Raw genomic sequence first — 27,203 nt, forward strand, 5'->3', positions numbered from 1 at the left:
ACGTACCAATTACATTAACTTCAATCTCTCCTGAGACACTGGTCACATCATTTTCCAGTGTCAAGGTGTATGTGCCTTTGTCAGGACGCAGACTTGGGGTTATAATGAGCTCTGTGAAGGTTGACTTTATAACCATGGACACACGTTCACCAGCTGTTAGCACATTTTCACCGAAAGTCCACTTTACAGTTGGCACCGGGTACCCAGTGATAGGGACACGAATTGCAAGAGGGTTAGGGACAATAACCTCCAGACCATCCTTAAATGCACTCAAGTCCAGAGTGGGTGCAACTGTGTCAAGAGAAGCAAATCATGTAGTAAGCCACTTGATTTGACTTGACTTGAAGATTCAGATATCAAGAGTTCTGCAGGGTACAATGACGCGGAAATCACTTACAGTGTGGATCATCTGCCAACACAGGTCCAACAATGTTTGAGGGGTCAGACTGCCCAGCCGCATTTTCAGCAAGTACTCTATAGCTGTATTTTTTTCCAAATTTCAAGCCTGACATCTGTGGAAAGTATTTAATCACATACGTAACAATACTAATACGCATTATAACAATCAAAGACAAAATCTCTTTCAAGGAAAGTCAGTTCACTAGGTGGCGATATTTGCAATGCATCCAGGCAGCTATTTCAGGCAAACAAGACATTAGAATAGGGGAAATCTCAAAATTTAACATAGACTACCCCATAAATGATGTTTTCTATGCATAAATAGCATTAAAAAGGTTTGTCTCTGGCAAAGATTGAAAAGTAGCACACTTACCCTGTAAAGCAGGTCCTGGCAAAGCCTGGCATTGCATCTGAGCCACTTCTCTGTACCTTCTTCACATCTCTCAATAACGTAGCCAGTGATCGCTGTGCCTCCATTTTTTAAGGGAGTCTCCCATGTCAACAGACAGGAGTCCTTGGTCTGCTCAGAGTGTGTCAAATTCAGTGGAGGGCTTGGCCTCTCTGTGAATCAAAACATGGGATACATATATCACGTATGAAAGCTTTCATATGTGCTAAAGTAATGATATTTGAGACTTTACAAACCAATGGGGTCCATGATCTTCACTGGGTTAGTGGCAGCACTTGGTTTGCCAATTCCAGCCTTGTTTTCAGCCTTAACGCGGAAGATGTATTCTTTGTTCTCAATAACATCATTAATGATAGCTGTGCGTTCATGTGGTTTGGTCACCATGACTGGAGCCCAGTTCACAGAAGTTCTATCACGTAGCTCAATAATGTATGATGTGATCTCAGATCCACCATCGAACAGTGGTGGTTCCCAAGAGACTGTGGCACTAAACTTGTTGACATTTCCAACAATAACTTTCTGCGGTGGATCAGGAACATCTGGAGTGTGTACAATTAAAAAACACAATTAGAATCACTGGCTAGGGTGCACAAAAACTGACTTTCAGATATTTTTGACTTACCAAATTTATTCTTAGCTTGAACAGCTTTATCTGTTTCAACATTGGGCCCACTTCCGACTCGGTTGCGTGCGCATACACGGAAGAGGTACTTGGATTCTTTCTGCAAGCCAGTTACACAGTACTCTGTGCTATCGGCACAGTCAGTGGCCAGAGTCCAGGTCTTACGTTTGATATCACGTCTCTCAACCACATAAGCCAAGATCTTGCTGCCACCATCACTCTCAGGCTCTTCCCAGGCAATGCTGACCTCACCATCAGCAGTGTCAACAACATGAAGGTTCTTCACAGGCCCAGGAACATCTGTAAAAACAGCAATATTTTAAAGCAACAATACAATCTTTGGATGTATTACTAAAACAAAATGATATACTATGAATATAACTTACCAATAACTTTTAGGTTTATGAAAGCCTCTCCTTTTCCATGTTTGTTCTGGATGCTGATTTTATAGCGGCCTTCCTCTGACTTCTTAGGGTCCTTAAGCCTGTACTCTGTCCTGTCGATAGAAGTGTGAATATTGTCTTTTGGCAGACTAATTTCATTGTAGAACCACTCAGCCTCAGCATGTGGGTAAGCATTGTAAGGAACTGCCATAACAAATGGCTTTCCAGCATCTGTCACCAGGTCTTGATCCAAGGTTTTAATTGTTGGTACGGCTGTGGAGAAACACCAGGGCATTGTAAACATGCATTGAATTTGATTGTGCTTTGCTTGTAAAACATTTCATTATATAAATTAAATGTATAATGTCTTACCAGCAAGCTCAAGCTTGGCTCGGGCATCTTTGTCCTTGGCAATGACTCTGTACTCGCCTTGATCACGTGGCCTAATTTCACACACTTGAAGCCTGTGAATCTTACCCTCGCTCATCATCTGGTACTTATCACCTTGGACAATAGTCATGTTATTCCTCAGCCATTTGACCTCAACTCTGTCTTTGTTGAGCTCAACTTCATACACAACATCTGAGCCTGGGGGCTCAAACAAATCTGCGGGGGGTCTGACAATCTCCACAGGGGTTTCTAAAGAGTTGAAAAAGTCATAAAGGCCATTTAAAATTCCGCTTATTTCCATGACTTCTCTATGCCTGACTTCACACCTTTTAAAATGTCCTGATATTTTCAGGTTTTTAATGGACACTGAAACAAACTTACCCTCAACAAAGAGACGGGCTCTGGTTCTCTTGTCATCCACTCCACAGGCATATTCACACTCATCATCTGGTCTGCACTCCTTTATACGCAGTCTGCATGTTTTGCCATCTCTCTCTAATTGGTATCTTAAAATTTAAACATAAAATGCATATTAAACATCCTTAAAACCAACAAAAATACCCTTAACAAAAGCACTCAGAACAACACAATGCTTCTTACCTGGGTCCTTCTCTGATCTCCCTGCCATCTCTGTACCATTTGATTTCAGCCTTGTCTTTGGAAAGTTCACAAGTGAACTCAGCATCCTCAAACTCGGTGATGGTTTGGTCTTTGAGCTGAGTCGTGAAATCAGTGGGTGCCTCACTAATGATTAGTTCTGCTGTGGCCTTATCAGCACCAGCAACTACAATGTATTCACCTTCGTCTGCAAGGCTGCAGTCCTTAATGGTCAGAATGTGCTTGTCTTTGTCCACACGATATAGAATTCTCTTGCTAAGAATGATTTCCTGACCTGCCTTCATCCACTGTACTGTCACATTTGGTCTGTTCACCTTGCATGAGAAGCTGATGGTCTTTTTCTCCTGTGTGTCAACATCCTCGGGAGGAACAAGGATTCTAAGATCTTCCTCTGTGGAAAGTAAAGTGTATGATAAGTAAGTTAACTGGGCATGAGATTTTGAAACAAAGTCTAAGTCTCAAATCCATTTTTGTTAAAATTTCACTACATGCTGTAGGTTAGTTGTATAAAGTCTTTTGCAGGACAATTAATGTCATATTTGTTAGAAATGACAATATATAAGTATGTTATTTTATATTTAAATATATTTTATAATAATTAAATCCTTTAAAATAATGTGTTTTAATACTTATGATTTAATACAAAAACATATGTCTTACAACCTAAAAATCCCTTTACTACCTTAAAACCCCTTTCCTGCTAAACTAATACAAACTGCTCCTTTAAATGCCCACTCAATTGGAAATTTGTGTAAATTTTTTTGGCAGATGGTTCATGAGAGATTTTGTGTTGTTCATAAGTCTCTACTTTGGAATCCACAGTTCAGTCTCAAGTCAATAGTTTTGTAACTTAAGTTGGATTCTCACACTAAAAAAATACTATCTATAAAAAATAAAAGAACATCCATGCGTCATACCTTGCACAGTGAGGTTGCCAGCGCTATTTGCATGTTCACCACGCTGGTTGGTCAGTGTAATGGTGTAGTTTGCCTCATCTGATTTGTGGGTGTCTTTGATCCTCAGAGAGAATACATTGTCCTTCTGGACCATGATGAACTTGCTACTTTCAAATAATGTCTCATTATTCTTCAGCCATTTGGCCTTTGCATCCTCAGTGTTAACTTCACAATTGAGGACAGTTTCTTGTCCTTCACTTGCCTTTATGTCTCTAAGAGGAGTGACAATCCTAAGCTTTTCTGTAATAAAACACAGTAAAACATCAGAATTTCAGCATTTCAGCACCCCCCCCCCCCCAGCAACATATTGTACATACCAAGCACAGTCAAATCAGCTGAGGCTCTTGTGGTTCCAATGAGGACTACAAATCCTCCCTCATCCTTGAGTTCACAATTTTTGATAACAAGCACTCTCTTTTTGCCCTCAGAAATAATGTCATATTTGTCATCTGACTGAAGTTCCTTATCTCCTTTGAGCCATTTCACTTCATATGTGTCTTTGGAGACTGAGCACACAAATTGTGCCTTTTCACCTTCAACCACTTCCTGGTTTTGAGGCCTGGCAATAAACTCAGCGGCAAGTTCTAAAAAGGTAAGAAAAAAAGATTAAGAAAAAAATGGCAATCACAAGTATGGAGCAAGTTTATAGAAACAAGTTATAAAGTTTGTTAGGGGAAAAAAAGTACATTTTCAGGGACAAGACAAAGTCTCACCATTAATCTTCAGGTTCCCTGTGGTCTGTGAGGTCGAAAGTTTGCAGTGGTACTCTCCAGCATCATCCATACGGAGGCCCTTAATAATGAGGATTCTCTTTTTTCCATCTGCAATATGCTCATATCTACCAACTTCAGGCAACTCTTGTTCACCCTTGTACCATGTAACCTCTGCACTGGGCTTGGAGACCTCACAAATCAGTTTAACACTGTCGGTTTCAGTGCCTTCAACATTAGCCAAGTTCTTTGTGAATCTAGCCTCCTCCTCTGTGTTAAGAGAAATCAAGCAAATCAGTCTACTGTTCATAGTAAGCTGTTGAAGACAAATAGACTACAAATAAACAGGATAACTTACCAACGACAGTCAGCATTCCAGAGGTTTTGGAGGTCCTGGCATCACATTCATATTCTGCTTCATCATCAAAGACAGACTTGCTTATGATGAGAATACGTTTTACTCCTTCAGAAATCATCTCATATTTTTTGCCTTTTCTGATTTCATTGCCATCTTTGAACCAGCGAACCTATTCAAAAAGGACAATGGAATATACAGATGAATGAGAAAAAGTTATTTGTCTAACATCTAACTTGTGAATTATACTGATAAAATAAGTTTAAATGTCAGTTTATATTAGATAATATTAGACAACAACCTTTGCACTTTCACGAGACACTTCACATTCAAATCTGGCAGATTCCTTCTCTTTGACCTCAACATCATGGAGTGGCTTTGTGAAATCAACATGTGGAGCTGAAAATCAAAAGGTAATCAAATTCAGTGTTTTTATTTTTCATAAGCACTATTTAAATTGTATTTTTTCCCCCTTTTCATTCTGGTTGACTTACGTTCAACATTTAAGAAGGCTGAAGTCTTGAACTGTTTAGCATCGCAGGTATATGTCTTTGAGTCATCAAGTGTGCAATCATGGATAACAAGTTTTCTTTTACAGCCATCAGCAACCATGTCATACTTCTTGGTTTTGCGAATTTCTTGTCCATCTCTAAACCACCTGACCTCTGCTTTCTCTTTGGAGACTTCACACTCAAGTTCAGCAGTGGCTTCCTCTTCAACAGTCTGGTCCTCCAGAGGTTTGGTAAATTCAACTGGAGGCTCTGTGCAGCAAATTAATTTATGTTTTATTCATTTAAATCACAGTTTTTACAATAGTGTAATAATTTCCAGTGCCAATATTTTAATGCATACTTATTATATAAATATAAACAGTGAAAGACACTTTCTTACAAATGTTTAAGAGTGTTTTGTGTTGTGAGAAGCACCTGAGCTTTTTACTTAGCCCTGAACGTGAGCACTGATTTAAAAATATGTGTGATGCTTGTTAGCAAGAGGGTGGAAGTACAGTATATATGCATTTTATAGTGAACAAATGGCACCCACCATTTACAATGAGTTGAGCCTGTGTCAGGAAGTCCTTTGCAGTGAGTTTTACTTCTCCTGCCTCTGTCAGCTTCACATCCCTAAGGGTCAGCGTGTGAGTTCTGCCTTCTGCCCGGGTTACCACCTGTGCAAATCAAACCAATTGATAAATCAACCCCTTGCCATGTCAAGGGTGGGGGAGGCTATTTACTGCCCCTCTGCAATAGGCATCAGCAGCTGAGCACTAGGAACTGTTCTCAATTTCACACCTCTACTGCCCCAAATATGTGCCCTGGGAGCCTATTTAGACACTCTTACATTTGGCTTGTGTAACATCAAATAAGGCTAAATTAGCTAAGATGAATGAAAAGATTGAGCTGTTGTATATGATTTGTTTACAACTAACATCTTCCTTAATTCATCATTAAAAATAAAACAAGCTGAAAAAAAAAAAATTAATGTAACAGTCCTAAATAATCATTTCAAGTATTCTGCAGCTAAATCTTTTTTTTTCTCTTTTAATTGTTCAGTACCATTTCTAAAAACGTTCACATGCATATTAAATAATTTCCATGCTGTTAAACAACATTATAATGTCTTTATGTAATAATAATCGCACAATAATAATAAAATAAAATCCATGTATATTTGTAAACCTCATACAGAGGGCTTTCCTGAATACAATGCCATAGCTAGAAAGTACATGCACTGAAATCAAAAGACCTATCTGTCTAAAAAATAAACACAACTGGTCGAATTAGGGTTCATTAGTACTAAGAATCAAGTTCTCATACAAATATCAGGAATACAAACAGATCTTGAACCACAGCTGTATGTATGGCCTTTTACCAAAATCATTTGCATTTAAGTACAATGTAAAATAGGTCATTACTGAAGATCTAACTATAACACACATTGCAAATGACATGACAAACACAGTAAAATGCTTCTACCAAAACACATAAATAAATACATACATTGCTATGTGTATATACAAGCTACGTCTGTAGAAAAGGCCTCTTGCCACCTGCCACTGCACATAGAGTCTTGAAGCAGTTAAAAATAACCAGAGGAACGCTTGCAGAGCAGAATAGCCCTGTGTGTTATCTCAAAACCCGGATCAAATGCTCAACGGGTATCCTGATCCCCCAGGTCCTTATATGAGGAAAGCATTTAACTCACAAATGTAAAGAACTATCATGCAATATGCAGGAAAAATAAATGTCTTTCAGTTGGTAAATATTCAATACATGTTTAATCCCAGAGGTTAAACACAATTTACCACAACTGATTTTCATGGTATCCCATTAGCAGGTTATCACCTAAAGGGTCCGAGCGACCATCTTGAATTGATTAATCCATCAATTCAATAAGTGATTTCCCCAAAACCACACATGACGTATGCATTTACACAGGACAACATGCACACTTACTCTGTCACTTGGTTCCAGCTTTGTACCCCCAAGGAACCATTCCACAGGTATACCCTCATAAGACAGTTCGCAGTCAAAGGTTGCAGTCTCTCCGGCTGTCACTGTTACATCCTTGAGAGGCCTCAAGAGGCCTATCACTCGTGCTTTGGATTTAGGAGAAGACATTGTTAGTCACCTCCAAGTTCCAAGAGACACTGGTAATCCCTTAACTACAAATCCACATAGCGCTTTCCCGCTGACAACAGGCCACTGCTCTGGAGCCTGTAAGCCTCCAGGACAAGTGGGATTCGGCAAGAGAGGGAATTGCGTTGGGGGCCTACTTCATTTGCATACTGAGTTTCTTTAAGATGTATATGGTCAGAAAAAAAATTGGAGGTAGGTCTTTTAAGCCTCTGCCAATCACTGACAGAGCCTCTCTAGATATGGCATGCAGATTCTAAAATAACCGCAACACCCGATTGGCCACTAGCCCACCCCTGTAACGACACCCTGCTCGGAAATCTGTTCCTGTCAATCAACCTGCTGGAATTTTCCAGGAAAAGGAGAATGTTACGTGTTGAGTAAAATTATAATAGACACAAAAAAAAATCCCACATCATGGTTAAGGAGTGGCATGTCATAACAGTGTCCCCTTGCTTGTTTCTAAAGCATGAGTATTAAAAAAAACGAAACTAAAAATTGTTTGGCTGCCTATCCGTAAAACATTAATCCCAGCCATAATAAATGCTTTTCACACCCTGTTATCACTACATGACATCTGTCAGAGTACTTTATGAGCTAATGATAAACTGCAGTGGCCAACTGATTTAACTGTCTTTAATTCACATACTGTTTTCCAGAGCAGCACTTATCATCCGTCTTTGTGACTCAACACAAATTGTTTCTGGTCTGTCCACTGATTTACAATTGATCTGGCTTATCCAAAATATGCTAAGAAGGAATCGTATTCATCACTCTCACCTTTAACTCTGAGCTGAGCCCTTGATTTAGCGTTAGCAGCACTGAAATCTACACCACCAGCCATATCCATGCGGACATTGTAAAGGATAAGCATGTGCTTGGTGCCTTCCTCTTTAATTTCACAGTCCTAGTAAATGAAATTAAAAACATGATTGAAAGATCATTTTAGCACAGAGAAAAATTCACAGTAATTCAAATAAAATCACATAATTTAGCCCAACAGTAAGCTCTTAAATGAACAGTTTACCTTAAATTGAAAATGTTCTAAGCCACAAATTACTTTATTTTTTGCTTAAATTTCAATCTATTCATCACACACAGTGCAAAGTTAGTACCTACTGCTTTTATAATTTTATGGTGCTTTTGTGAAAAGACTATTATACAATATTTATGAAAAATACATATAAGTTTAGAACAACATGAAGGTGTAAGACTACTATTCCTTATTAACTATTCCTTTGATACAGTTCATCATTAGAATTCCATTTGAAATTAAATTATTCTAATTAAATTCCTCAAGTCTTTTGAATTTAGAATTTTTTTCATGTCATTACATTGTTTTAGAGCATAAGAAACAAATGGATTTTTTTTTATATGATATTTTATTCATATGTTATAAATGTTTTTTCTAAATAAAATGACACGGAATGACATGTATAGGCAAAAACAATGAGATTTTTAAAATCAATTTTCAGGATAATGTTTTTAAAATCATTTTATCATTTTAATAATTTTTTTAATTCAGTAATACATTTTCAGGATTTTTTTTAAACCAAACTTGTAAAAGATATAATGGAATGAATTGATATGCCATTTTACTTTATGCAATATGTGGGTAAAATGGCCATAAATAGGTTTTCCCATTCAATGCAATGTATCTATACACTGTATCAAATTTGCACATTAATGTGTTCTTGGAGCAACATGAAATGAAAAAATAAGTGTAATAATGGGAGTAATAGTCGGCAACATTTTCATAATAATATTTTATATTTTATAGGATAACTGATGTGCAATTTCTTTCCCTATTCACCTATTCATGCTCGATAAACATTCTTTAAGTCCTGGTGTCCTCTAATGAGGACATGTATGAAATCAATGTCTTGTTTTGTCATATTTTGATTAGAAACCCCATCAAATTTTCCTTAGATGTTGATTTATAACAAACAATTTGAAAATCTGTCAGATTTAAATAATAATAATTACAAAATATTGCTAAATATTATCATATTTCCATAAGAGTGCTAAATTTGATCCCCCATAGAGTTATTTTTAAAGACCAAGGAGGAGAAGAGGGAAACAAATGGTATCTCTGAAAAGCACTGAATGTGCTCTTCACAGGACATCCAGACTGTTACATGTATGGTGTCAGAGAAATTCACTAAAATATAACGTCCTCGTACGAGGACAGTGGCACCCAGAAGGTTAATTTAAATGATAGCTTTGATAAACATCGAAGTGTCCAAAAAGCATCTGTAAGTTATGCTAATGTGCTATTGAGAAATCACTCTTTGGTGTTTTGGAGCAACAGAAATTTACCGCTGACTGGTGCAGGGAATCTCCTTTGAGTTTCCAGTTTCCATGAATATCCTCCTCAGAGATTTCTGTCTCAAAGCGAGCAGTCTCTGTCTCTGTGACCTCCACACTGTACAGTGGGCGGACAACCTTAATATCACGCTCTGCAAAGAAAAGAAGACGAGAGGAGTAGAGACTAGGTTATGGTAGTTCATAGTGATTTTATCAATTTAATCTATCAATTAGTATATAGAATTTAAAAAAAAAACACACACACAAATGCATTAAGTACATACCTTCAATGCTAAGCTTGGCTGCTGTTTTGTCAGAGCCGCAGTCACACACGTAATCGCCAATGTTGGCCTTCTCTGCCTTCTTTACTGTCAGGATACGTTTCTTTCCATCAGCCTTGATGAGGACGTTCTTAGAGGGAGTGATCTCCTTGCCGTCTTTGAACCATTTCACCTGAGCAGATGATTTGCTCACTTCACACATTAGGACAACCTCATCCTTCTCAACTGCAGTGTAGTCCTGCAACTTGGTAGTAAAGTAAGGTTCTCCCTCTGTTGATACGCAAGAAGAAATTGAATGTAATTAATTATAAACACTCTAAGATACTATAATAAGTGTCTACTAATTTTTTAACACCTACCAAGTACAGTGAGCATTGCCTCACAGGTTTTTCCAAGGGCCTCAACTTTAATGAGAGATGTGTCATCAATAGACACCTCTTTGAAGGACAGAGTATGGATCTTGCCATCCTCGGACATGTGCACCACTTTGCTTGGATGCAAACGCACGTCATTCTTGTACCAGGTGACTTGAACCTTCTCATGAGAGAGTTCGATGCTGAATTCTGCAGTCTCACGCTCCTTAACGGTGACATCTTTAATGGGTCTCACAAACTCAAGACGGATGCCTGGTGAAACATGCAAGCACATGATTCAGTCTGACAGTAGTCTTTACTTAAAACATTATGCTTTTTGTTTTTCTTTTTTTTTAAATAATGTATTTTCTCCCATACCCTGAATAACAAGCTTGGCAGATGTTCTCTTGTCTTCAGCCTCAAACATGTACTTAGCCTCATCCTCATAGGCAGCAGATTTGACCACCAGAATGTGTCTTTTGCCCTCCTGAAGTACCTCAAATTTATCATCAGTTGTAATCTCCTGAGATCCTTTGAACCAATGGAAGCTCTTTGGCTGTCTTGAGATCTCACACTCAAACCTTGCCTCATCTTTCTCATACACATGTACATCAGCCAGAGGTGTTACAAAAGAAATGGGAAGCTCTGCAAAAATATATATAAAGAATATCAATAATCTGTAACAGTGGCTCTCAAACGGTGCTCTGTGAGCTGATTTTGTTTAAAAAATACTTAAGATTTAAATAAATAAAATAATTAGAATTTACAAGCACCAACAATTAATTCATAAACTGATTAATTAACCCATTATAATGATTGTGTTAACATTAATTTATGATTAAGTGTTTCTGTTGTTTCACATTAATAATTTAACTGGTTTATGGCAATGTATGTACACCGCAGTCTAGTAAATAAAAAAAAAATTAAAGAACAAAACGGCAGTCTAGAAAATAGTGGTAAAAATCAAAGAATTTGATTATGTGTATGTATGTATGTAGCATGCTAGCTTAAAAGAGTAATTCATAGTAATTCCACACTTTTCATTCAACAGATGAAGTCTGCCATTTGCAGGAAAAAGTTTTAGAACCACTGATCGAGAATCAAACAAGGAATTTAGGCATGATGTACCTTTCACTTTTAGATTGGCAGAACATTTTGCATTGGCACCCTGGAATGAAACCTCTCCAGTCTGGGACACTTTGCAGTTGTACAAAGTTAAGATGTGCTTAGCTCCATCTTCAATGATTTCAACATCCTGTTGCCACAAAGACAAAAAACAGTCGTTCATACAAACGTTACATGTGTCACCATTTCAAATAGTTTCAGTATCCTTACAGGTGATGAAATGAGGACTTCTCCTTGCAGTTTCCATTGGCCATGGACATCATCTTCTGAGATTTCCACCTCAAAACGTGCCGTCTCACCATCGAAGAGCTCAACGCCATACATGGGTCGCACCACTTTGATGTCACGAGCTGAAATAAATAACAAAAATAAATTAAATTAAAAATTAAAAAGAGAGAGAGAGAGAGAGAGAGAGAGAGAGAGAGAGAGAGAGAGAGAGAGAGAGAGAGATAAAGAGAGATAAAGAGATTTTTTATATAGAACAAAAAAAAAACTGAAACGTTACAGGCATTTTTGTAGGGCATTTTAGAGCAAAAAAATGTATTTACATTTGCATTTTATGACCATAACCTTGAACACTGACCTTCAATGTTCATGGTGGCCGAAGTCTTGTCTGTTCCACAGTCACAAACATATAAACCTTTGTCTTTGTCCTCAATTTTCTTGATGTTTAGGATTCTTCGGTTGCCTTCAGCTTTCATGGTAACCACCTTGGAGGCTTTAAGTTCAGTCTCATTGTGGAACCATTTAACAGGAACGTCTTTGCTGAGCTCGCAGTCAAGATTGACCTCATCTTTCTCAACTGCAGTGTAATCTTGCAGTTTAATTGTGAAGTAGGCATCTCCCTCTATATTAAAGTAAATAAAATGTAAAAAGTAAAAAAGTTTAGAACACCAGTAATGTAGTTTGAGGAATAAAACAGTTTTATATGTTTATTGTTTAGTTAATGTTCACTAGATTATAGATTTCAAGACAACTTATTTTACCACCACCACCACCATTATCATCATATATATGAAAAGTTACCTAGCACCGTCAGGTTTGCTGTTGTCGACAATCCTTTAGCCTCTGCTTTTATTTGGCAAGTATCATCTAGAGTAGCATCCTTGATTTCTAGTATATGTTTCTTTCCATCAACATGCGTAAGTACAGTTCTGCTAGGATGCAATTTTGTTTCATTTTTGTACCATGTTACAGGTACACTGTCATGGGACAGTTCAAGCTCAAACCGAGCCGTTTTACCTTCCTTAACAGTTTGATCCGATATTGGTGAGATGAATTTCAGCCGCATACCTATAATGTGTTAGTCCATTACAAAACCATTTTAGCTTGGTGATTTTGTGAACAAAACACATTTTTCAGAGGACCCCTGAAATATTGCTTGAACGAAAACTTACCCTCAACTGTCAGTTTGGCTGTTGACGTTTTACCCAACACTTCAATAGTGTATTCTCCCTCATCCTCAAATTCACAGTGGTTTATGACCAACATGTGTTTCTTTCCATCATCAATGATATCATATTTTTGGTCTGATGTTACAATATCAGATCCTCTCAACCACATGACTTTAGGCACATCTTTCGTGATCGTGCACTCAAACTTTGCCTGTTTCTTTTCATGCACAGTAACATCCTTCAATGGGACTGTGAAGTCCATTTCAATTTCTATGGGTTTGAATAATAGTTATCACAATATAGTTATTTTTCACCCTCTTCAGTTTATAAATACTGCATTTCTAGATCAGACAAGCATTTTGTGCTCATCAACGTACCTTTGACTGTTAGCATTGCACTGGTGATGGCATTCAAAGCTTGGTAAGAGACTTCTCCAGCCTGGTCAAGTTGAATATTTTTCAATGTCAGGAATCTTTTATTTCCTTCAGCCCTGATATCACATGTCTGAGGATGAAAAATTATAAAATGACTTTTGTAAAGTAGCCTATATAAAATTATCCATCATTTTCAATTATATATAATCTTACCGGTGATCTTGTCAGAACCTGCCCTCTAAGTTTCCATTCTCCAGGCACATCATCTTCTGAAATTTCAGTATCAAAGTTGGCCTCCCCTTTCTCGACCACCTCCATACTAGCAAGAGGCTTCAAGATCTCAGCTTCACGCTCTATATTTTTGACAGTCAAAAATAGTATTTAAGGGAATACAAAAACAATATTCTGCAAAAGGTAATAAATGAAAAGTCTGTCTAGCACACCTCCAAGAGTGAGTTTTGCTGCATATCTGCGGCCCTCAACTTCTATGGCATACTCTCCAACATCATCAGGTTGAGCATTCTTGATTGTAAGCGTGAGATCTTTTCCATCCTTTTTCACTTCAACCTTATTTGTAGGGTCAGTAGGAATTTCTTCATCTCCCTTGAACCACTTCCAGTTCGGAGTGTCCTTGTACAGTTCGCACTTGAATGTGGCAGTAGCCTTTGGTTTTACATGCTGGTCCCTCAAAGGTTTTGTCAACCAATCTCTGATTATTTCTGCAAAGGTAGATATTTAGTTTAGTCATTTTTGGCACAAAACTATTAATAGCTAAAGTGAATAACTATAAAGATGCCCATATGCATACCAATGACTTTGACAGTGGTTTCTGTCTTGATGTCCTCACACTCGCAAGTGTAAACACCGGCATCATCATCATTTGTGTCTTGGATCGTCACAGAGCGCTGCAGTCCAATAACAGCGATTTGAATTTTGCCAGCAATTTGCTTGAGCTCTTTTCCGTTCTTCTTCCAGACCACGTCCCTGTCCTTGCTCAACTCACAAGTAAGGTACATTGGCTGCCCCTTAAGCACAGACATTTCCTCGTCCAGAGTCTTTGTAAACTTCACTGGTAACTCTATCAAAAAATAAATAAATTAACAGAAGAAAATCACAATTCATGTGGTGCTGTTTTTTGTATATTTCTTTTAAATAAGATGACAGTATATTCATATTTTTACTCATAATCAGAACACTACCTTCAACAATAAGTTTAGCTGTTGAGGTCTTCTCCTTGTTGCCAAGCTTTGCAACACATGTGTACTCTCCAGTGTCTGAAAGCTGTACATCAATGATTTGCAGTTTGCGGTCTTTGCCATCAGATGTGAATTTGTGCTTTGGACTCTCCCTTAGATTGCTTCCATCTTTCATCCAGGTGGTAACAGCAGTTGATGGAGAGATCTGGCACTCGAATACAGCCGAGGAGCCGATTGACTCAGCCTCCTGCAACACAATATCTTTGAGCTCCTTTACAAACTTCAAGGGGACTGCTTTGAGCTGGAAACCAAATGGTGAATCTCCTGGAGGTTTGTCACCACCAGCGCCAGGCTTCAGCCCTCTACCCCTTCCACCATCACCAGGAGAAGGAGTTTGTCTTGCTGTAATGTAAAAAGAGGATTAATTTCGGTAAAAATGTACACTAAAAGAAATTATTAGTAAGCAAATTTCATGCAGATACATTCCTTCCAGAGATGTCATGAGTGAATATATAATTGGTTTAAAAAAGCTAGTGGAAAAAAATTATTAAATAAAAGCAATTTATTAAATAAACATACGTTTCAAGCCTCTGCCTCTTCCAGCTTCCTCTTTAGGCTTTCCCTCTGAACAAACAAAAATCAATTATTTCCAATTCATGGATGTGTAAAATTGTATTAAAATGTAATGAAGTAATGAAGAAACACTAAAAATACTAATACTAAACATAGGGAATGAAGGGTCATGAAGATTATAAAATCATGCTTCCAATTAATGGGAAGTTAGATGACAAGTTATGATCCAAATACAATGACCATTCCTACCACCAGTGGTTATATTTCATAGATCAATGAAGAAACACAGATAACAACAAACAAGATGAAAAGACATTAAAATACAACACACATGCCACAATGAAAATTGAAGAAGATGAAGAAGGAAGCAGACAAGATTTAGCAGTTTTATGTGGACGGACATGGATGTAGACATGGAAATTATCTGGGAAGAAAATAAATAAAAATAAGGGGCTGGTTTCCACTGCACAGGAAATGAGGCATTCATTGGTGTGGTTCACAGCCACCCTCTCACCTCGTCTACCCCCTGGCATCCCAGGAGTCTCAAGTGCCCCTTCCTCCAAATATCTTTCTTCTGAGCCTTCTGAGCCATAACTGTCTCGAGAAGCAACCTCCCATCCCCATGCTTCTTCTTCATCTTCAGCTTCAAATTCAACCTCAAACTCTTCTTCAAACACTTCTTCCTCAAACTGGGTTGACACTTTTCTTAACTGTACAGCTCCAGGAGACAACTCCTTTAGGACTGGTATCTCCTCTACTTCAGAAATCGGAAGAGTTTCTTCAGATTTGTCCACCTCAGGTGAAACCTTCAAAGGTACTTTTTTCAAGATAACAGCTTCAATTGAGTCTTTGGGTGAAACTTTCTTAGGCTTCTTTGCCAAATCCCCACTAGGTTTCCTCTCCACAGGAACTGATTCAGTTGGTTTTGGTTTCTCAACCTTAGGCGAAGGAATTTTTTCAGGCTCTACACCACCTTTTGCACGCTCAACTGGTTTTAGAATTATTTCTTCCTTCTTTTCAGCCTCTTTGGGTAAAATACCCTTTTTGGTGACTATACGCTTCTTCTCATCTTCCTTTGGTGTAATCTCCTTTACTGGGGTAACCTTTTTAGGCAGCATCTTTTTGTCTTCTACGGGTACTATAGTTGGTATCTTCTGAACCTCTATACCTTTGTCTGGAGTTTCTTGACTGTCAACTTTTTTTGGTGGAATACTTGGTTCTTTTTTAATTTCGACTTTTGGTGCTCTACTAAGTGGTGACAACTCAATAGTTTTTTGTTCTTTTGCCTCTGGAACCTCCTTTTCTTTTGGTGACCCAGCTGAAGGTTTCTTCGTAAATGGTTTTAGTTGAACCTTCTCAGGCTCCTGATCTTTAGAAGGAATTTTACCTTTACCTTTAAGTAATTTCTCTTTAGGGTCTGAAGGTGCTTCATCTTTTGGAGGTCTGGTTACTGCTTTACCGGCAACTTCATCTGGCTCCTTTTTATCAGGAACGGAGGGCTCTTCTTTTTTTGTGAGGACATCAAGTTCTTTTGGCTTCTCATCCTTTTCAGGTCTTTCTCCTTTCTGAAAAGTAACTGCTTCTCTACTTCTGTCAAAAGTTATAGGTTCTCTTCCTTTTTCATCTTTTTTGGTGTCTTTTTCAGTTTCAACTGGTGGTTTTACAGGTTTTTCGAATGGCTTTAATTTGACAGATTCTTGTTCTTTTTTGTCTAATGGTAACTTTTTAACCTTTTTCAGAGCCAAGCCAGGCTCCTCTGGTGTATCTTTTTTTGGAACCTTTCCTATTGCCGTCTTCTTTGCTTTTTCTTCTACTTCGCATTCTGGTTTTATCTGAGGTGATGTTTGATCAGGTTCAACAGGCCTCTTTTTGTCTACCTCAGGTTGAATTTTCTCAACTCTCTTGGTAGTTTCATAAGTCTCAAAATGCATTTCTGCCTCATAACTTTCAGTTATGATAACTTCAGTGTGAGCCTCAGCAAACACTTTTGAGCCTTCTTTATGTTCCTCCTCTTGTGGTTTGAGCACTTTCTTCAGTTTGGCCATTTCTTGATCATCGTCTTTATCTTTGGATACTCTTGTAGCTTTCTTCAAGGTAGGAATTTCAAATCTTCCTTCTTGTTCCTTTATTTTAAGAACTTTTCCTTTAGATTTGGAAATTGATTGCATTATAAAGTGAACAGTACATACAAAAAACCAACCACGGCACATGTAACACATTGACATCCTTTGGCCTCCAAGTACAACAAACTATGACAAGACAAAACATAACACAAGACTTAAGGACACAATCAATAACAGACAAAGTGACAAAGGTGGAACTGACAACATACAACATTTTTTAATAGACATAACCAAATTCAAAATAACATCATAAGTACAATTAGAGAGAACGTGTAATCTGAAAAGACTCATCCATCTGCAAGAAAATATTTAAGATTTTCTTACCTTTCTTTCCCGGCCCAGGTGCAGAAACTGGTCCCTTTTCACCATCTGATTTAGAAATGTGGTCACAACAAAATTAAAACAAGTTACAATTACAGTTATATTTCTTATCTAGTGCAAAGAAAAGTGTCTAAATTAAATAATGGAAATCAAAATGTGCTCTGTTTCACTGGTTTTGAGTTAACCTGTTAAAGAAGACACCTCTCTTTATTAAGTGGAAAGGGGATGCTATTAAGTGCATTCACTTAATAGCTTACACTTAAGAGAAACACATACAAGACACAACTTGACAGACGTTATGGCACATATTACAAAGTTTTTACATTGAGAAGCAGATTATGACCTACCTTTTATTAACAAAAGAATTTTTCCAAGAAAAAGAATTTCCCTAAAGATATATTATAAACAGTGGGAGTATTTATGAAGAAGGGTTTCAGTTTCAGTACCTTCCACTGGTTGGACCAGTATCGGTTCTTCCTTTGGAGCAGGCTTTGGTTTCTCTGGTTCTTTAGGTGTAGGTACTTCAAAAGGAATTTCAAAGACATGATGAGATTTCTGAACTAGACATTCCTTCTCCAGCACATTACAGGGATATGGACTTGTGGTTACCATAATACCTTTTGTTGGAATTGTCTTCTCTTCTTTGGGCTTAGAGATGAGTTTATCTTCAGCTTTCTTACCGACCTCTTTAACTTAAAATAAAGTGTTGTTTGATGTCAATTTAAGTCGACAGACATTTAAGATGAAAATGAGATGAAAGAACAGAATATTTCAAACCTCTATCGAGGTTAAGAAATAGACACACAGACATTACAATCATGACATACAACACATGAAATGCTCTGCTCAAATCTACTCTATATGCATATGTAAAAATAAAGAATCAGTCATTTTAGTTGTAATGTGCAAAACATTCTCATGACATTACTGCATGTGATGCTCAATAGATTAAAATTGTACGAGTGATACAAGAAAAATACGTACATTAGCGTATATTTTAAGTAACTATTGCAAGAACATAAGATATTGGCTGTGGAAATTAGTCAAAATTAAGAACTCATGCAAACAACAACAACGGCAACAAGCATTCACATTGATTTGACAGAACATGTTTTAAGCACCCCCAAAGAGATTGTGTCTTAATGACACAAAATTGTAATAAAATGAAAGAAAATTTACTATTTACTCTTACTAAGTAAGAGTGGTTCACTAAGCATGAACTTTTTATAATTAAGACTGTTTGAGACTTATAACAAGACCAATCTTGTTACAGCAACACACACAAAACACAAATGATACAGAACAACATAAAAACATGACAGCATATGTACAGTATGTTAAGACCCTCTATTGAGGTTAAAATATGCTAAAGAAAAAAACTATGGTTGTTAGGCAAAACATATCACATACACATCAAACAAAAAAAGTACCTTCTGGGGAAACTGTCTTTGCCTGAGGCTCTGGCAAAGATTCTTTCTTTTTTTCAGGTTCTGGAGATGGTTTCTTTTCAACTGTGAAAATTACACATTTTAGTGTGTTAAGATGAGAAAAATTATGAAGTTATGATGAACAAATAATAAAACTGATTACAAGATATGAAAGATTTGACTTGACAAAAACAGGACGAACAACAAAACCACATTAGACCACATTAATTTGACATACTGAAACAAAATGTAGTATAACAAAAAGAGTTTGTTGAAGAATCCCCATTGTACCTTTCAGGGGTGCCACGTCTTTCACAGAAACAGGTGTCTTCTCTAGAGATGGTATCTTTTCTGGAGATGGTTTCTTCTCTGGTTCTGCCACTTTACATCACAAATAAATTTAAGTTATAAACCGAAACCCAATTTTACCATTAGACTAAACAAAAATAATATAAAACGACTTTACACAGGGACAATGACGAACACTCATACTTAAAGATCAGGGGTCATGACTTTATTTTTGACTTCAGGACAGAACAAAGAAGAGGTTAGTCAGAAAGCAAAAAATAAAATAAAATAAAAATAAGAAAATAACTGTTCTGAATGTTTTGAGTTGCTTGTCCTCTTGCAGTATCCAACTTGATGCAATTGTAAGAAGACTTTGTGTCTTAAATATTGATAACAAACAAGTGACATACAAGACCACACAGACATATAAACAACTTAGTATAAGATTCAAAGATTTGAAGTTCAAAGAAGAGAGCAATACACTGATGTCATTATACCTTTTGTAGGGGTCACCTCTTTCTTTTGAGGTACTATAGCATCTGCTCTTATAGTGTCAGCAACCATTTCCTTCTTTTTAGACTCTTTCTCCTGTGGTTTACGCTCAGAAAAGACCTTTTTTTTTGATGCACTTCTTCTATTTTAGGAAATGTAACAACCTGTTTTTTTGGCAAAGCATCTACTTTCTCTTCCAGTTTAATTATGTGGGACACTTCCTTCTGTAGACATCTAATTTCTTCCCTTTCAAGAGAGGGAGCAACTTCTGTTCTTTTAAGTGCACTTTCTTCATTCTCCTTAGAAATTTGTGTGGACTTTATCTCTTTTGTCTGAGGCACAGTTTCTTCTGTTTTAGAAGCAGTGACAACCTGCTTCCTTTTAAGTGGAACTACTTCTGCTGTCAGTCTGGGAGCTTCATTTTGAGTTACTGTGTTTTCATTCTTATGAGGAAAAGGAACCTTTTTCTTTTGAAGTATAATTTCCTCATCCTTTTTAGAAGGAAGAGGGATTCCTTTCTCCTTAAACAATATTTCATTATACATTCTGGGAGAAAAAATAACCTCTTCCTTTCGAGGAGTAATTTTTTCATCCTTTCTATGAGAAACCCCTTTCTTGATAGTTACAATTTCCTCTTCCTTTTTACCAGGAAGAGGAACCTCTTTCTTTTTTAGTAATATTTCCTCTTCCTCCCTGGGAGGGGGAATAGCCTCTTTCTTTTTAGATACAATATCCTCGTCCATTATAAGAGGAAGAGGAAATTCTTTCTTTTTAGGCAATATTTCCTTATCCATTCTTGGAGGAAGAACCATCTCTTTCTTTTCAAATGCAATTTTCTCATCCTTTCTTTTCTTTTTAGGTAACATATCCTCATAAAGATTAGCAGGAAGAGGAACCTCTTTCTTTTGAAGTGCAATTTCATCTTCCTTTTTAGGAGGAAGAGGAACTTCTTTCTTTTCCAGCAACATTTCCTCAATTTTTTGGGGAGAGACATCTTTCTTTTTAGGAAACATTTCTTCATCCTGTTTAGCAGGAAGAGGAACCTCTTTCTTTTGAGGAGTAATTTCCTCTTCCTTTTTATAGGGAGGAGGAGGCTCTTTATTTTTAGGCAAGATTTCCTTATACTTTCTGGGAGGAAGAACCATCTCTTTCTTTTCAAATACAATTTCCTCATCTTTTATGGGAGGAATATATTTCTCTATAGGTAACATTTCCTCATCCCGTTTAGCAGGAAGAGGAACCTCTTTCTTTTGAAGTGCAATTTCATCTTCCATTTTATAGGGAATATCAACATCTCTTTTTTTAGAAACAATTTCATCTTTCTTTTTAGGAGGAATAGGAACCTCTAGGTTTTTAGGCAATGTTTCCTCATCCTTTCTGGGAGAAACATCTTTCTTTTTAGGTAGCATTTCCTCATCCTGTTTAGCAGGAAAATGAAACGTTTTCTCATGAAGAACAATTGCATCTTCCTTTTTATGGAGAAGAACAACCTCTCTTTTTTTAGATAAAATTTCATCTTTCTTTTTAGGAGGAAGATGAACCTCTTTCTTTTTAAGCAATGTTTCCTCATCCTTTCTGGGAGAAACATCTTTCTTTTTAGGTAACATTTCCTTATCCTGTTTAGCAGGAAGTGGAAGCTCTTTCTTTTGAAGGGCAATTTCACCTTCCTTTCTGGGAGGAAGAACAATATCTTTCTTTTCAAATATAATTTCCTCATCCTTTCTGGAAGTAATGGCTTTCTTTTTAGGTAACATTTCTGCTTCCTGATTAACCTCTTTCTTTTGAAGAGCAATTTCATCTTTCTTTTTAGGAGGAAGAGGAACCTCTTTCTTTTTAGGTAATATTTCCCCATCCTTTCTGGGAGAAACATTTGTCTTTTTAAGTAACATTTCCTCATCCTGTTTAGCAGGAAGAGGAACCTCTTTCTTTTGAAGAGCAATTGCATCTTCCTTTTTATGGGGAAGAACAACATCTCTTTTTTTAGATACAATTTCATCTTTCTTTTTAGGAAATGTTTCCTCATCCTTTCTGGGAGAAACATTTTTCTTTTTATGTAACATTTCCTCATCCTGTTTAGCAGAAAGAGGAACCTCTTTCTTTTGGAGAGCAATTTCACCTTCCTTTCTGGGAGGAAGAACCATCTCTTTCTTTTCAAATATAATTTCCTCATCTTTTCTGGAAGTAACAGCTTTCTTTCTATATAACATTGCTGCTTCCTGTTTAACCTCTTTCTTTTGAAGAGCAATTTCATCTTTCTTTTTAGGAGGAAGAGGAACCCCTTTCTTTTTAGGTAATATTTCCTCATCCTTTCTTTGAGAAAAAGCAACCTTATTGTCTTGGACAGCTATTTCCTCATCTTTTCTGAGAGGAAGAGGAACCTCATCCTTTTTAGTAGAAACTGCCAACTTTTTATTTTGAAGTACAATTCCTTCCTTTTGAGGCACAATGTCCTCCTTTTTAGGCCCAACAACATCTTTTTTCGGAAATTTGTCTGCAATTTTATTTTTTTGGTGACCAACATCAGTCTCTCTTTTCTGAGGTACTTTACCTTCTATATCTTCTAATTTATCTGCAGCAACTGGTTTCTTATAACCTATGTCAATTAAATTTCCTCTTTCAGTAACCAATAACTGAACAACCTCTGGCTTTTTGGAAGATTCTTGCAGTTCAAAAGAATAATGTTGAAAAATAGCTTCAGTAAAAGGAGAATGTGGACAATGAATGTTGTCTCTGGCTTTGAAACAACTCTTCTTATTTCATTACTTTGACATTGGAGATATCTGATCACTCAGAATTCAGAGGGGTTGCACCCTATAAAAGATGCAATTCCTCTAAACTCTGTGATCATGTCAACAATTTATTAATCATAATGTAAGCACTGTTTTTTTTTTCTTTTCTTACCTGTCATTAAAAGTGTTCTAGATGGCTTTTCATCAGAAAATGTCTCACTCAAACTAAATTCTTCTGAAGACAATATACTTTCTTTTGCAGGATTCTCCAGTTTTGAAATGTGTAAACTGTCAATTTCTGTGCTCTTTCTTCCATCATACAATATTTCTGCATGTGATACAGGTTTTTGATGAGAGATGTGCTCTTTAGAAGTTTCTTCCATTAGCATTGTCTTCATTGCAATTTGCCGATTGTCTGATGGTGTGACTTCCTTCCTCAAGACAGAAGTGGATTCTTGAAGATCTTGGATTTGGTGAAAAATGTTGAATAATTTTTTACCCAACAGTGGAACCAAGAGATTCATAGATAATAGAAAGACAATACGTTTGTAATGGAGACGAATCCTGAATCTGGTAACGAGGTATACTTCATACAAAAAATAATGAATGAATACTGTCTCAGGCTTTTAAGCAACTCTTTTTAAAAAAAAGATTTAAAAAAGAGCCATTACATTTTATAAAAATGTACACAAATTCTCTTGTAAGGATTACGTAATCTGTTCCTTTAACAGGGTGCCGCGACTCTAAATCCTAAGTGATCTGTGGTGTTTGTGTAGTTTGGACATTTTGGGGTTTGGTTTCACCCACTCGAAAAACATTAAATATTCCTGTACTTAGTGTACTCCATGGGATTTAAACAGAATACGATGACAAAGAATATGTTCAAGAGAAAAAGATGTTCAAAAGAAGAAGAATGTCAAATAAAAAAGATTACAAAGAATCCAGTGGTGTTTGATTTATGTACCTTCAGTCTTCTCATATTTCTTTGGTGGAAAAAGAATTGTATCCGGCTTTCTTTGCCGTTCTTCTTTTGGAGATTCTTTCCGTGTTGAATCCAAAACAACTTAAAAGAGTATTTAATTTTCAGTTAGCACAGTTTTAAGAAATATGTAAGTGAAAATTCACATCTATAGGATCAAGAGATCACTCTAGCGAGTGGTAAGAGGTTAATGAAGAAGAATAAAAAGGACAAGAGACAAACATATATGGGATTACACATACACTAAGAAATTAGTACAATAAAATAGTTGAAGATATGTTTTCAAAGAAAATAGTTTCTAAGACAGGAAAGTAAAGAATAAGAAGAAAAGACAATCATATGTTATCTGATATCATTGTACCTTTTGTAGGGGTCACCTCTTTCTTTAGGGGTGCAATTTCTTCATCCCTTTTAGCAGGAACAGGAACTTCTTTCTTATGAGGCGTTATGACCTCTTCTTTTTTAATGACAGCAACTACTTCCTTCTTTTTAGGAAAAATATCTTCTTTCTCTTCCAGTTTTGGTATAAAGGATACTTCCTTCTGTAGATGTGTAATTTCTTCTCTGAAGAAAATCTCTTTGCTTTCTTCTTTCTTCTCTGAAATTTGTGCAGAAAGAATCACATCCTTCTGTAGAAGTGTAGTTTCTTCTATGAAGAACATTTCTTTTTCTTCTTTCTTCTTTGACATTTGTGTGGGAAGTATCTCTTTCCTATGAGGCATAATCTGAGGTACATCTTTTTTAGGAACTTCCTTCTCTTGTGGTACAATTTCATCCTTTTTTGGAGGAAGAGGGACTTCTTTCTTTTTAGGTTCAATTGCCTCATCCTTTTTAGGAGGAAGAGGAACCTCTTTCTTTTTAGGTAATATTTTCTCATCCTGTTTAGCAGGAAGAGGAACATCTTTCTTTTTAAGTTCAATTGCCTCTTCCTCTTTAAGAGGAAGATGGACCTCTTTCTTTTTAGGTTCAATTGCCTCATCCTTTTTAGAAGGAAGAGGAACCTCTTTCTTTTTAGGTAATATTTTCTCATCCTGTTTAGCAGGAAGATGAATATCTTTCTTTTGAAGTACAATTTCATCCTTTTTAGGAGGAAGAGGAACCTCTTTCTTTTCAGATAATATTTCTTCATCCTGTTTAGCAGGAAGAGGGACCTCTTTCTTTTTAGGTAATATTTCCTCATCCTGTTTAGCAGGAAGAGGAACCTCTTTGTTTTTAGGCAATATGTCCTTGTCTTGTTTAGCAGGAAGAGGGACCTCTTTCTTTTTAGGTACAATTTCCTCATCCTTTCTTGCTGTAACATCTTTCTTTTTGGGTAGCATTTCCTCTTTCTGTTTAGCAGGAAGAGAAAACTCTGTCCTTTGAGGTACAATTTCCTCCTTTTGAGGCACAATTTCCTGCTTTTTAGGGGTAGAAACAGTCTCTTTTTTAGGCAGTTTTTCTTCGATCAAGTCTTCTCTCTGTGTAGCCAATATCAGAGGAGCCTCTGGTTTCTCGGAAGGTTCTTGCACTTAGAAAGAATATTAAAGTTAAGAACAATGCTTCAAACCGCACTGTTTTAAGAGTGAGACAAGATGAGTGAAAGATAATTTAGGCAGATATGAATGCAACTAACTATACAAGACTTAAGATACATAAGAAATCAAGACATAAGATGTAAAAGATAGGGTAGAAGCTGCAAATAAGAAAACACCAAATCCCAATAATATTGCAGGACAAAGACAATGACATAAACAAAACCCAGTGTGAGTCAAGAGTTCTTAAGAGTGTGGCAAGTTAATAAAGAAACACAAATACAACAGAAAGTATCCCTACATACAAAACCTGTATGTCTATACCTTTCTTTGGAGGTTCTTCTACTGCAATGGCTTGGCTGACAGGTTTAGCTGGCACTTCCTTTGTTGGTTCTTGAATAGTTGGTTTTGGTTTCTTTTCTTCAACAAGAACTTTAAAGAACATGCATTGTATTGTTTTAAGAAAGACGAACACACCAGAAAATACCCCTACATACAAAACCTATATGTCTATACCTTTCTTTGGAGGTTCTTCTGCAATGGCTTGGTCAGGTTTAGCTGGCACTTTCTTTGGGGGTTCTTGAATAGTTGGTTTTGGTGTCTTTTCTTCAACAAGAACTTTAAAGAACATGTATTGTATTGTTATAAGATTAATTTCATAGGCACAAATAAAAACCCCACATAAAATACACTTCCTAATGGAAGCTGGACAATTGCAACAATAAAGACAGGTATATGAAAAGCGAAAAATAAACTCACACAACATAAAGCATTAGCAATGAACAATATGCTGAAACCAAATAATATTGCAGGACAAAGACAATGACAAACAAAAGCCACAGTAAGGTCATGTGTTCCTCATAAGAGTGTGGCAAGATTAAAAAGAAATAGCCCTACAAACAAAAAGTAAGTGTATACCTTTCTTTGGAGGTTCTTCAATTGGAACTGCAATGGCTTCATCAGGTTTAGCTGGCAATTTCTTTAGTGGTTCTTGAATTGGAGGTTTTGGTTTCTTTTCCTCCTCAAAAACTTTAAAGGACATGCATTGTATTGTTTAAAGATTTGTTTTCATAAGCACGCCAAATAACTCAGTCTCACATATAACATGCTTCCTAACGGAAGCTGGACAAGAAGCACTGAGCAGTATATAATAATAAGCGTACATAAAAAAACAATAATATTGCAGGACACAGACAATGGCATAAACAAAAGAAACTTTATATCATGTGTTCCTCATAAGAGTGTGGATAGTTAATAAAGAACACACATACAAAAGAAAACAAAGTGAGTTAATACCTTTCTTTGGAGGTTCTTCGATTGGAACTGCAATGGCTTCATCAGGTTTAGCTGGCAATTTCTTTTGTGGTTCTTGAATTGGTGGTTTTAGTTTCTTTTCCTCCACAAGAACTTTAAAGAACATGCATTGTATTGTTTAAAGATTAATTTGCATAAGCACGCCAAAGAATACACAACGTCACATAAAACATGCTTCCTAATGGAAGCTGGACAAGAATCAATGAACAGTATATAAAAGTAAACGTACACCAAAAAACAATATAATTGCAGGACAAAGACATTGACAAACAAAAGCCACTGCAAGTCATGCGAGTGACTTGTACTCATAAGAGTGTGGCCAGTTAATAAAGAACACACACAAAAGAAAAAATGTGACTCAATACCTTTCTTTGGAGGTTCTTCAATTGGAACTGCACTGACTTCCTCAGGTTTAGATGGCACTTTCTTTTGTGGCTCTTGAATTGGTGGTTTTAGTTTCTTTTCCTCCACAAGAACTTTAAAGAACATGCAATGATTTGTTTACAAGCACATGTCAAACAACACACAGTGTCACATTCAATGCACTTCCTAACGGAAACTGGACAATTGCAACAACAAGACAGGTATATGAAAAGCTTGTAGACAAGAATCTAACACAACATGAAGCATAAGCATTTAACAGTACCTTTAGCTGGGGGTGACTCAGGCTTCTTCACAGGTGTAGGCTTAGGTTCAGGCTCGGGCTTAAGTTCAATCTTGGGCTTTGGTTCTGGTTTGGGCTCAGCTACTGGGGCAGCTTTAGGCTCTTTGGGTTTAGGTACAGGAGCTACAGGTGCTGTTGGCTGTGGCACTTCTTCATATAACACATATTATGGTATTAGTACATTTGTAGTGTTTCAGAAGAGTTGAGATATAAATGAAAACAGCAATGTGAAGCAATTAAAATCATAGCCTCAAACAGAGAAAAAGACAAGATA

General features: G+C 36.7%; 1 protein-coding gene across 1 annotated transcript in view; it reads right to left on the reverse strand.

The window, feature by feature from the left end:
• ttn.2 (titin, tandem duplicate 2) overlaps positions 1-27,203 on the reverse strand; it is a 176,038-nt gene that overhangs the window by 89,583 nt on the left and 59,252 nt on the right. Inside the window, exons 91-134 of the mRNA XM_079820922.1 lie at positions 26,912-27,079; positions 26,631-26,741; positions 26,248-26,358; positions 25,870-25,980; positions 25,468-25,569; positions 25,276-25,383; positions 19,244-19,333; positions 18,956-19,036; positions 18,143-18,217; positions 17,972-18,046; positions 17,529-17,573; positions 15,088-15,132; positions 14,512-14,910; positions 14,121-14,390; positions 13,756-14,031; positions 13,526-13,665; positions 13,316-13,442; positions 12,942-13,208; positions 12,571-12,837; positions 12,128-12,391; positions 11,755-11,894; positions 11,548-11,674; positions 10,798-11,064; positions 10,426-10,692; positions 10,070-10,336; positions 9,798-9,937; positions 8,259-8,385; positions 7,299-7,441; positions 5,887-6,010; positions 5,337-5,603; positions 5,144-5,241; positions 4,846-5,014; positions 4,491-4,757; positions 4,095-4,361; positions 3,739-4,017; positions 2,804-3,212; positions 2,585-2,709; positions 2,186-2,452; positions 1,817-2,086; positions 1,431-1,730; positions 1,045-1,347; positions 773-960; positions 398-512; positions 7-291 (exon numbers count right to left, since the gene is read on the reverse strand). Of these exons, the coding sequence (XP_079677048.1) occupies positions 7-291; positions 398-512; positions 773-960; positions 1,045-1,347; positions 1,431-1,730; positions 1,817-2,086; positions 2,186-2,452; positions 2,585-2,709; positions 2,804-3,212; positions 3,739-4,017; positions 4,095-4,361; positions 4,491-4,757; positions 4,846-5,014; positions 5,144-5,241; positions 5,337-5,603; positions 5,887-6,010; positions 7,299-7,441; positions 8,259-8,385; positions 9,798-9,937; positions 10,070-10,336; positions 10,426-10,692; positions 10,798-11,064; positions 11,548-11,674; positions 11,755-11,894; positions 12,128-12,391; positions 12,571-12,837; positions 12,942-13,208; positions 13,316-13,442; positions 13,526-13,665; positions 13,756-14,031; positions 14,121-14,390; positions 14,512-14,910; positions 15,088-15,132; positions 17,529-17,573; positions 17,972-18,046; positions 18,143-18,217; positions 18,956-19,036; positions 19,244-19,333; positions 25,276-25,383; positions 25,468-25,569; positions 25,870-25,980; positions 26,248-26,358; positions 26,631-26,741; positions 26,912-27,079 (8,343 nt within the window). The remainder of the gene's footprint in view (positions 1-6; positions 292-397; positions 513-772; positions 961-1,044; positions 1,348-1,430; positions 1,731-1,816; positions 2,087-2,185; positions 2,453-2,584; positions 2,710-2,803; positions 3,213-3,738; positions 4,018-4,094; positions 4,362-4,490; positions 4,758-4,845; positions 5,015-5,143; positions 5,242-5,336; positions 5,604-5,886; positions 6,011-7,298; positions 7,442-8,258; positions 8,386-9,797; positions 9,938-10,069; positions 10,337-10,425; positions 10,693-10,797; positions 11,065-11,547; positions 11,675-11,754; positions 11,895-12,127; positions 12,392-12,570; positions 12,838-12,941; positions 13,209-13,315; positions 13,443-13,525; positions 13,666-13,755; positions 14,032-14,120; positions 14,391-14,511; positions 14,911-15,087; positions 15,133-17,528; positions 17,574-17,971; positions 18,047-18,142; positions 18,218-18,955; positions 19,037-19,243; positions 19,334-25,275; positions 25,384-25,467; positions 25,570-25,869; positions 25,981-26,247; positions 26,359-26,630; positions 26,742-26,911; positions 27,080-27,203) is intronic.

The sequence above is a fragment of the Gobio gobio genome, assembly GCF_949357685.1.
Source record: "Gobio gobio genome assembly, chromosome: 7".
NCBI lineage: Eukaryota > Metazoa > Chordata > Actinopteri > Cypriniformes > Gobionidae > Gobio > Gobio gobio.